The sequence below is a fragment of the Myotis davidii genome, unplaced genomic scaffold (assembly GCF_000327345.1).
Source record: "Myotis davidii unplaced genomic scaffold, ASM32734v1 scaffold356, whole genome shotgun sequence".
In the NCBI taxonomy this organism is placed as follows: Eukaryota; Metazoa; Chordata; class Mammalia; order Chiroptera; family Vespertilionidae; genus Myotis; species Myotis davidii.
The window spans coordinates 979,602-991,544 of NW_006288188.1; the positions used below are offsets into that span (position 1 = coordinate 979,602).

General features: G+C 41.4%; 1 protein-coding gene across 1 annotated transcript in view; it reads left to right on the forward strand.

The window, feature by feature from the left end:
* The window catches only part of HSD17B11 (hydroxysteroid (17-beta) dehydrogenase 11), a 29,168-nt gene extending 25,386 nt beyond the window's left edge, over positions 1-3,782 (forward strand). Inside the window, exon 7 of the mRNA XM_006760061.2 lies at positions 3,032-3,782. Coding sequence (XP_006760124.1) covers positions 3,032-3,122 — 91 coding nt within the window. The 3' untranslated portion in view covers positions 3,123-3,782. The remainder of the gene's footprint in view (positions 1-3,031) is intronic.
* Positions 3,783-11,943: the final 8,161 nt, after the last annotated feature.

The following is an 11,943-nucleotide window of genomic DNA, read 5'->3' on the forward strand; positions in this document are numbered from 1 at the left end:
CTTATAAATGAATAACTATGAAGACTATTTTTAAACATTAGTACAATATAGGACAATGATATTGGAGGAGACCATAGTTAAGTTTTATTTATTCACTAGAGGCCCGGTGCATGAAATTTGTGCACTCGCGGGAGTGGGGCGGGGAATCCCCTCAGCCAGGCCTATGCCCTCTCGCAGCCCAGGAGCTCTTGGGAGATGTCTGACCGACAGCAGTCAGACATCCTTAGCGCTGCCGCAGAGGCAGGAGAGGTTCCCACCACCGCTGCTGTGCTCACCAGGCATGAGCCCCGCTTCTGGCCACCACCACCGCTGTGCTCACCAGGCATGAGCCCAGCTTCCGGCTGAGCAGCCCTCCCACTGTGGGAGCACACTGACTATCAAAGGGTAGCTCCTGTGTTGAGCGTCTGCCCCCTGGTGGTCAGTGTGCATCATAGCGACTGGTCGTTCCGCCGTTCAGTCAATTTGCATATTAGCCTTTTATTATATAGGATTTAAATATACAACAGATAATCATGGAGCCTTTATTTTTGTGCAAAATCATACGAAGCACAGGAATTGCTAAATAATTGTAGAGGTCCTCGAGCCTTGCTACCTCAGATGTGGTCCACGGCCAGCAGCATCCACATCACCTGGGAGCTTGTTAAAAATACAGAATATCCTGATCTCCTGAATCAGAATTTGCATTTTAATAAGACCCACAGGTGATTGGCATGCATATTAGATTTAGAAGCATTTCTTTAGAGCAGTAACTCTCAACTTAGGTGCACATTGGAATTCACCTGGGAGTTTTAAACATGAGACCTACTCCCCGAGATTCTGAGTTAATTGGTCTGGAGTGTGGCCTGGTGTCTGAGAGATACAACACTTTCCCAGTGATTCTAATGTAATGTTAAGATTAGAACGGTTTGGTTTAAAGAATGCCTCATCATAAACATTGTCTCATCACTCATCTGGGAAAGCTGTGTGACAGTGAGGCTGGTCAGTTAATGAGGGGAAACGGAAGAGGCGCCTAAAGTTAAAAAGAAAACAAAAAACTCTTCCTGTTCCTAGAGTCCAGCTTCTCCCTCATAGTAGGGTATTGGGATCAGTGGGGAAGTCAATTTAAAAAATAGATTCCTGCCCTGGTCGGTGCACCAGAAGGTCACTGGTTCGATTCTGGTCAGGGCACATGACCAGCTTGCAGGCTCGATCCCCAGTAGATGATGTGCAAAAGGCAGCCAATTGGTGTTTCTTTCCTCCCTCTCTAAAATAAAATTTTAAATATCATATATATTTAAAAATAGGTTCCTCACCTCTTGAGATTTTAATATAGTTGGGACCCAGAAATCTGTATTTTAACAGGAAATTGCCACAAGCAATTGGTTCAAAGATCATTCTTTGAGAACTACAGACCTAGAGACAGAAAAAAATGTAAGAGACCAAAAGCATTAGGGCAGATGTCAGGTTTTTAGCCCCTTCTGCTAAGGGACTTGTTTGAACATACTTTACAGGTTTCGGTAGTAAAGCCAGAGCATCTCCTTGGTGGGTAAACAAGTTAAAACCTTTGAGGTGTTTAGCATTCGACTTGTCACATCACTGAAGTAGCACTCAGTGATTACAATGCTTTAGAATATAACTCTGTGAGGGAAGGAATTTGGCCTGTTTTCCTCACTATATCCCCTGCACTTGGAAGAGTGGATAGACACATTCCAGGCATCAAAATGTTTGCTGATTGAATAAGTTAATTCTGTTTCCTAAACCTTTAGCATAGAGACTCAAGGTTTGTGCTCTGGAATTAGGCGAAGCTGTATTTGTGTGACTTGCTTGCAACGTGAACATGAACTTTTTTGAAGCTCACTTTCTTCATCTGTCACATGGAGGCAACAATAAGACTTATCGGGCTATGAGGAATAAATAAAATAAGGCATTTAAAGTATTAAGTACCCTATAAATACTCAATAAATGTTATCTATCATTATTACTTTTATAGTTACCACTATTACCATTGCCTGATTTTCCTCTAAGTGTTCAGTGCTCAATTTCCAAACTGTATTTGAATGCCATCCAGGCAGATGTCTGTATATAGTTTTACTGACTTACATAGTCTCTTCAGTTTCTCTCACACTCATTGGAATATGACCTGTTCCTCAATATTTTTAACTGTACAGTGAGGAGAAAAAAAAATTAGACCTACTGGATGTCTATCACTGTGTGTAAGGCATCTTATATTAACACATTGAATCTTCAAATAACACTGTGGGGTAGGTGTTAATTTTTTCCATTTACATGTGAGGAATTTAAACTCAAAAGTTAAATAACTTGTTCAGCATTATGCTGAAAACCAAGTGTATTGTCTGCATTTTATTGAGCAGTTCTGATTCCTCAGTCTCTTAGTGGGCCATTTTGATAATATGCTGGATTGTAAAGTATAAAATTAGTTCCTATTCTCACTTCTTTTCCAATGTCAGGTGTGTGGGGGTTTTTTGTTTTATGTTTTTTTAAATATATTTTACTGATTTTTCACAGAGAAGAAGGGAAAGGGAGAGTTAGAAACATCGACAGAGAGCGAAACATCGATCAGCTGCCTCCGGCACTCCCCCTACTGGGGATGTGCCTGCAACCAAGGTACATGCCCTTGACCGGAATCGAACCTGGGACCCTTCAGTCCGTAGGCCGATGCTCAGATCCAACTGAGCCAAACCAGTTAGGGCTGTGGTTTTGTTTTGTTTTTTAAAATAAAGCTTTTAGCATTTCAACTCTTCAGTTCTATACACCTCTCACAGATCTTTTGAAAAATATAGAATGTATTTATTTTTAAAAACAAATATTTCAAGTCACTTCTACTCAAAATAATTAAACCTTTCTTTTCCTTATGAAAAGAAAATGGATTTAATTGGAAAGAATATATAGTAGTGATTATGTGTTAAAATTCTTAATCTTGTTTAAAATGAACATGGACATTATGCATGATAAAAATATTTTAAGAGAAGATATCTTAAAAATGCACTTGATATTAATTATACTTATATATGTATATATATCTTTTTTTTAGGATCTTTCCTGAGCGTTTCCTGGCAGTTTTAAAACGGAAGATCAATGTTAGGTTTGACGCAGTTATTGGATATAAAAGTAAAGGAGAATAAGTGCTTGGTTTTATGGAAGTTGATTTACCAGGTTTAAGTTGATTCCATCCAATGTTAATTAGAATTTTAATGTTTGAACTGCTGCTTTTATCTTTTTTTTCCCTTCAATATCACCTTTTGAGGCTCTGGCAGTCCTCATTTATTATCACTGTTCTTTAGCTGACGGCTAATTTCATATAATACAAAGAGAAAAATACCTGAGCAATTGCCTTATGGAAAATGGAGAAAAAAAGAACAAAAGCAGTTTTACAATAATTTCTAAGATTGCGTGGCTCATATGAAGTTTTGCAAAATTTGTACTATAAATGTTTAAGATACATTTTATTTTTAATTACACTTAAATTTTATATAATCCACTTGTTTCTTTTCCTTATTGTACATAAAATGGAAATTTCAAGCTCTTTAAATATAATGAAGGACTATATCTAGTAGCATTTCACAAGGAATTTTTACGTGATGTAAGAAATGTTCAAACATTTCATCCTACACATCACCACTGTTTCCTGAGAGATACCTCATATTTCAATGACAAACATTTCAGCACAGGGAAACTGGAGGTGGACACATGTTGCAAATAAAGAAAACATCATTGGGATTTCAGGTAGAGAAATGTAAGGATGTACCCGTAAGTGACAAAATAATAAATGGATCAAACTTAAACTTGTGGTGCTTCCATCTTTGTGTTTTGAATAAAACATGGCTTAATCTTCAACTGAAAGGAAAACGTATTATGTACTCAAAGGTCTTGTTTATTTTTTGTTTTGTTTTGTAGTGTCTGGAAATATCTCAGATGTGAGACTCAGTGAGATGGTGATATAAGTTCAGACTTATAAATTGAAAAAATAAGTAGGTTTGTTGGATTTCTATTAAAGAAAAATATTTTCAGGACTGTTAGACACATGAAGTAAAGAACATACATATGAAGTGAAGAACTTTGTTCTCATATCCGAAAGTTCACACTCAGAAAACATAAACCTGAGTGACCGATCCCTGTGAAATGCAGCAAATGAAACCCATTTAGGCTCAGACACTTCATGGTAAAAGATTTTGATCCATTTTATAAGCAGGAATTAATATTTATTCAGCATATGTCAGGTGCTTTAAACACTCATTGAACAAGTAATATCAATGCCACTGCAGATTCTAAGGACCATATGACAGTCTGTTTAAGGAAGGTTATTCTATAGATTCTATACCATAAAAGAGAATTTCCGAAGGTATCATGCCTACATAAATGTCTCCCTTTTGTCCATCAACTACCTTCCTCTAATATAGAGAATCAAAACACAATTACTGTTGGGCTGTGTTCAACATTTAGTTGAAGTAAAGACACATCTCAGTAAAAATGCCTGCTTTCCAAATCATCATTACGTTTGAATACTGTGACTTCGATTCCTCTCCATACATTTGTCATACTGTAGTAGCACCCTACTAGAGTATCTATAATAATAAAAGCATAATATGCTAATTAGACCAGACATCCTTCCGGATGTCCTTCCTTCTGGACAAAACTGCAGTGGGCAGGGGCCCAGGCAGAGGCAGCAGAGGCCCAGGCAGAGGCAGCAGAGGCCCAGGCCTTGCAAGAATTTCGTACATCGGGCCTCTAGTCTATGAGAATGACACTAGAAGTCTGTACAGTCAGCTCCTAACTCATTTTGAAGTAAAAGTAATTGATTATTCTTTTAGTTAAGTTATACCTGTTCCAGTTTGCCCAGTGGAACCATGAGGAGAAAGGCTAGGAGAAAGCGGATAGTGAAACTTCAGTGAGATAACCGAGGTTCAAAGTGCACTGATAACTTTCCATGTTTCATAACATGTTTTGGCTCTTAACACAGTTGTCTGAAATCAGCACTTGGATGAACTTTGGCCTTAACCATTATGGTGAAGTAATGCTTCTTGGATATTAGACTGACAGAATGGTAATCAGTTCTTTTTATTGAATGTTAACCTCATACAAGGCACAGTTTGCCATTCAATCTCCCAGCAATCCTGTGCAGCAGGCATTGTTGAAGGACTTGAAATAGCTGTGAACACAGCAGGAGTGAGCAGGAACCCAGAGGAACTTAGAGATGGAGCCAGACTCTGCGGGAAGGTGGATGATGAATTTAGGTTCCTCTGGGTTCCTGCTCACTCCTGCTGTGTTCTTTGCATTTTTCTAAAAAACTTGCTACAATTCACCAACATCAGGCAATCACTGCTATGACTCTAAATTTGAAAACTTTTGTCATTTGAATGAAGTTAATCTTATCTCTGAACCTACTTCTCAAAGGTTTGCAGTCATTAATAGGGTTGCTTCTGAAGGTCACACAAAAATCAGAGGCTTCATCAGTTTATGCTGTTCATTATATTCTATAAATGAGTGAGATCATGTGATATTTATCTTTTTCTGACTGGTTTATTGAGGGCAATGGGGGGATAATGACACATACGTAATAACTTAATAAAGAAAATAAATAAATAAAAGTGAAAAAAATCAGTGGCTTGCGTACATTGTCTTGAGGTGAAAGGAAGAAGACTCCTTATGTCAACTATCATGGTCCTGAACTAGGACCTTAATGACAGATGGCTTGCTCTTTTGCGTGATAAAGAAATCCTGACTGGCAAGAAACCCACTCTCCAATGACACACCATAAAGCCTTTCTCTGAGCCCTTACTGTCACCCTGGAGCACTGAAGGGTCACGGGTTCCATTCCCGGTCAAGGGCATGAACAGGTAAGGATTTTTAAAAAATAAAATAAAACGCTGAGCCTGAAAATATTGGGAGAGTCTTAGTCCACACTGGGCATCACATCCTTCCCCAAATAGATAAGATTCCCACTTAACCTTAGAGCCAATGTGGCCACTCAAGTTTGTTTTTCCTTTTTATGTTTAGAGATGACTGGTCAACCTCAGAATTAGGGAGATGTGCCTTTTATTTTTATAGTCTTCTCTATAGCTACCTAATTTATTTATTTTTTTTCCGTGTCCCGGCGCTTAAGGATAGAACCGGCGGACTGGCAACCATCGGCACTGAAGACATGACGCCGAGGGGCTAGCTACCTAATTTAATTCAAGCTAGCCATTCTGGAACCTCAGCTTCCTCACTTATAAAAGGATCAAATTAGACTACATAGTCTCCTGGATTATCTCCAGTTCAAGTTAAATAAATGTCTATAATAAACACATGGAAAACCAAATATCTATCTTATCTGTATTTCCTAACAGAAAATGGCACTTCTAACAACCTGGAGCAGTATACCTGTGCCCTTCCTTCTGACCCTTATTCCTCAACTTACCAACATCTTCTAATCCACACACACATATTCAATATCAGTCACTATTACCACACTTATATTTCCAGCCTGAATCCTTTGACCATCAGATACATATCCAAATGCCTTCTTGATATCTCTGCCTGTATGGCCAACAGGCATTTCAAGGTAATACTGCCAAAATTAAGCATTTGATGTTATCCCCAAACTGCTCCAAACCCTGTTATTCCTGTTGCTCAAGCCAATAAAAAAAGTGTCATCCTTCATCCTTCTCTCTGACTCCCCGTCCCTATCCATGATCACCAGGGAACTGATTGCATAATATAACCTACACTCTCCCCTCAAATCAAGAGATTTTCAGGGAAATGGACATTTCATAAAGTGGTGAGCTAACTGAAACATCAATGCTGGGCATTCATGAATAACTGAATCAAACTAATCAAGATTTTAAGATTAGAAAAATTGTAAATTTTTTTGAGAATCACATTTTCCATAAATCATAGTCATTTTAATTGTCATTACATTTTACTCTGTCAGATTTTTTGTTATCATGTCTAGTTGGCACCTATTTTCTTAAGACCTTGAAAAATGTCTCTTGAGTTTAGAAAACAACTTATCTGATTCTTTCTAGACAGTGAAGAATACTATACAAGAGAAAGCTGATATATTTTTGTATAACAGGTATGGACATTTACATAATACATGAGCTGATATACATGAAAGTAATTTGGCATCAGTTTGGTCCTTGAAGAAATGCCAGTGACTTTCTAGAAGAGGACACGATTTACAAGTTAAATACACAACAGCTGTCATCTGCTGTTTGTTATGCCCAGATTTCAAGATTCCCAAGACCCACCAGGGAGCCAGCAAATCCGATGCAAAAGCAGAGTCTTTTATTCAAACCCGAGTCTGGCTCCCCTACCCTCCTTACTGACACAGCAGCAGGTGGCAGAGAGAGGGCTAGCCCGATGGGAAGAGGAGTTTTATAGGGGGGTAGAGAGGTGACTGTGGGTCCTGCCGATTGGCCAGGCATAAGTCGGTGTCTCGTTACACAGGATGTGGTCATATTGCGAGACGAGAGAGACCGCCCCGGTGGGAAAAAATGGGGTTTTAATAGGGGGGTGGAGTGAGGGGAGGAGAGATGACTTTGGGCCCTGGCTGATTGGCTAGGTGAAAGTCGGGTCTTGTTACCCAGGATGTGGTCATATCCATGGCGTGCACGTCCCCTGATTGTCATTGGTTAGTTTAAAAAGACTCCGGGCGTGGCCAGCAGAGGCCTGGGCTTCCGGGAAGAAGGTACTTTCCTGAGCACATGGCTGCTGCCCCAACATGGAGGATACGGGGCAAGATGGAGGGCATAGCCCTCGCCCTTTCACTGTTCTCATTCATTTATAAAAATATATATATAAATAAGTGAAAATCTATGGAAAAGGCTTGATGAAATCTAACCTTTAGCTCTCTTTCTAGATGTGTATTTTTAGGGAGAAGATGGATAGTTATTACATTTTTAATTTTCAAATTTTCAGTGACAAGAGGAAAGCAAAATTAGAAAGAATAATGAAAATATGGAAATAAGATTGTGCCTGAAGGATGTCTTTGAATCCCTGACCTTTATGGTTAAACAGTTGCGGTATTAAATGATCACCCAAAGGCTATAAATGAAACTCAGAGCTCCCCTTCACCTGTGGAAGATGCCAACTGCCTTCGTGTTCCAGAGGTTTCTTCTGCCTTACAGGTGAGTTATGTTAGCAGTTGGCCCTCAGTTCATCTAAACCATTACTTTAGGAACACTGGGATACGTGGACAAACAATGCACTCTGGAATTGAAGCTATAGCAAGCAACTGCTTACAAAAAGGCAGGGCATTACATTTCGCAATGCCCTAGCTCAGTCACAGCATCGCGTGAACACTCTGGTCACTAATGCTCTTGATCAGCCTTGAATCCAGAGACAAAACAGTGTGTAGTGGTTCTTGTAATCTGGAAATGAGTGAGCTGCCAGCTGAAGCTAAATCAGTGAGCCATGCTCCTGTCCTCCCTCTACTCCTTTCCTGCAAGCCCCCAAAAGGATCTGAGGAGACTGTGGCTTTGTGACTCAGTGTCCTAATCTCGGTTTGAGCCTGTTCTGTGGATTTCAGGCTGCTGCTCCAGGGTTTAGCCCACCCTACTGAAAAACGAAGGGCCTTGGGAGATGGCGCTGGCTAAGGTATAGCACCTGCCACTCATTTAGGGATGCCCCAAGTAACAGCCACACCACTAAATCCCAACCTGGGAAAAGGGCATTTCAGGTGTCCACGCCCCTGCATCACAGAGAAGAGTTTACAAACTGTGAGAGGAAAAAGTATAATTGTTAAAACCTTACCATCTTCTCTACAAAAGTCAGCAGGTGCCAAAATTTGAAAAGAATTCTACTTTTCCAGAAACACAGGCCAAGAAACATCACCGCAATTTTATCTCAGGAAAGAGGACTTTGATCTAGGGTGAAGAGAAGTTGCTCTGTCTCCATGTCCTGGAGTTGTGGGCATTGTTACCTCAGTGGGGACCCATCCGGAGGCCCGTGCTCATTTTCACTCCAGAACACTTGAAGAACATAATATTACATCCCCAAGAGGAGTAGCACTGTCGCCCCATGAACGTCTGTCTCAAATAAGGATTCTCCCTTCTCCTTCCCTCCTGGATTCTAGAGGGTTTAACCTGAATCATTGAGAAAAGTATTCTGGGCAGAGGGGCATAGCTAAAAATCACACTAGTTCGAAATTGCTACGTGGTGCCTTACTGCCTACTACATTGTTGGTGCTCAACAGATACATGTGCAATGAATTGCTGAGTTTTCCTTCCTTCTCCATGCTCACTCATCTCCTTTCACGACACTACAAAGAGCAACATCTGGAACAAAGATGGTGGCATAAGGTATAGACCTGTGCGTGCTGCCTCCCACAACAACATTGAAACTACCAACTATAAGACAAAACAGCTATCATCCAGAACCATGGGAAAGCTGGCCCAGTGGAAGTTATACAACTGGAAGGAAAGAAAGAAGCACATTGAGATTGAGTAGGAGGTGCAGAGGCGCCAAGAACAGAGGTACGAAGGCGTGCGCCAGGAGGGCTGCAACTGGATGCGCGTTTTTTTTTTAATCGGAAGGGGATACAAGCTCTCGAATACACTGAGCTTGTTTGGGGCGGGATTCTGAGGTCCCAGACACCTATGGGGAGAGGCGGGACTGTCTTGCAGCAGGTCGGAGAGCGAGGGTGGCTTTCTCCCGGAGCTGCTCGCAGGCACTCAGGAATGCGAAGATGCAGAGTCGCGGAGAGGCGAGGAGTTGCAGAGATGCTGACGACGACCATTGCTGTTTGCTCCGCCCTGGTGATTCTCTGAGACCCCGCCCTACTCAATTTACATCCACACCCAAGCTGTGCCAAGTGGCACAAAAGAACCACCTGCGCTTTTGCAGCCTAACCCAACAAACTGCAGATTTCAACTCCTCGCATCCATAAAGGACACACTCAAGAAGCAGAATCAGGTTCGGAGGAAGCCAGAGCCAGACCCGCTGGGCCGGCGACATGAAACCACTGTACTAGCTAATGCACAAGCAGTTCCACCAGATCCAGTCTCACATGGGATCTTATAGCATTGGCGATATGCAAGGGAACAGTAGGAGAGATAGCGAGAGGAGCTTCTGTCTCACACCTTCACCCCCAACGTGGGATGCGGCACCCCCTGCGAGGCTGCGTGAGGCTGCCACGGCCCCTGCGAGGCTGCAGTGCCCCCTGAGAGGCTGCATGAGGCTGCGATGGCCCCTGCGAGGCTGTGACGGCCCCTGGGAAGCCGGCAGAACCGCGTGAGCCGCCCAGATGGCTTCGTTGACAGCCTGCGACCCGGCTCGCAGCCCCACGCACAACTATCACCCGAAGGGTGAGAGGGGCGAGAGCAGCTGTAGTGTTGCTTTCTCCTCACTTTTGGTAGCGAAATCCTCATTTTAAACATAAGAGGACACATTATTTTAAAAAGCTGTTATGTGTCTCTGTACCCTTTCTGAGTAGAGCAAGAACAAATCGTGAGAGACCTTTCCAAACACCGGGACACGTTTCGGAAGGAAATAGCTACATTTTCCATGTGTACGACCTTTGACCCGGCAACAAAAAGCGTACACTTATGGATGAGGACAGTAGGGGGGTAAGGGCAGAAGGTGGGGTGGGAACTGGGTGGAGGGGAGCTATGGGGGGAGAAAAGGAGAACAACTGTATGGGGGGGGGAAAGGGGGAACAACTGTAATAATCTGAACAATAAAGATTTATTTTTTTTAAAAAAAGAACATCTTTCAAGCATCTTTTTAAAGTTTGAGAGTAGCCTGCTTTCAAGAAATGCCTCCTGGAGAACCTCCAAACCAAGATGAAAAGTTGGAAACACAAGGAGGGTTTTTATTTTTATTTTTGCTTTGGTACAGAATGGCTGTTAAGAATGTAGAAAAACAGCCTAGGCAGTTTGGCTCAGTGGTTGGAGCATTGGCCATTGAGCAGTCGTAGGTTTGATTCCCAGTCAAGGGCATGTACCTCAGTCAGTTGCCGGCTCGATCCCCAGCCCTGGTCGGGTCACATGAGGGAGGCAACCAATCGAAGTGTCTCTTTCACATTAATGTTTCTCTCCCCCCCCTTCTCTCCACTCTCTCTAATAAAAAATCAATAGAAAAAATATTCTTGGGTGAGAATTTAAAAAAAAAAAAGAATGTAGAAAAATAAGGTGGTGACCGACATGAGCATTCACAGCTTTATTTCACATTTTCTCAATGCTGTTAATATTAAAAACATTGGTTTGGCATTAGCAGCAGTCAAGTGAAAAAACTACCTGTCTTTCTATTTCTCAAGCATATTAATGTGGTTTTAATACTCAGGTCCATTTTTCATCCCATGCCTCTTAAAAACTTCTATTCTTATGTAGGCATACTTAAAAGGTCATTTTTCTTTAAGATATTTCATTTCTTTTCTTTCTGTTTAAAGGTGGACGAAGCTACCTCGCTGAGAGTAAATGCAAACAGCACTAATTTATACATGGAAGATTTAAGGCTGTTCTCAAGGTAGCCTTCCCTTCAGTAGTAAGGCCACAAAATGTCAACAGGTAGAGTGTGAGCTAGTGGCTAAAGATCAAGTTTAAGCAGGCAGCTGTGCTCCAAACAACAGACTCACTTCTGTGATATTCAACCTTCGGACGCTTTCTCTAGCCCCTCCTGTGTTTACCAGCAGGAAACAGTGCAACAGTATTCTAGACTTTCCGGATCCTAAACCGTGTGTAGCTCTTATATGCACCAAGAGAGAGTTCTCCATACTTTCTGTCCTTTCCAATATCTCTTACAATATTATGACATTACAAAGGGTTTGAATCTGAGTATCTGGAATTTTAATGCCATAATAACCTCTTTCTTTGTAGTTTATGTTTTCACATACCATTGATACCAGAGATGTTTAAACATTTTTGAGCTTCAACAATAAAAGCTAATACAGGAAAAGGAACTAGACTAGCTACCTAATACTTGACAATGGCTCAGTGGTTAGAGTGTTGGCCCACATACCAAAGC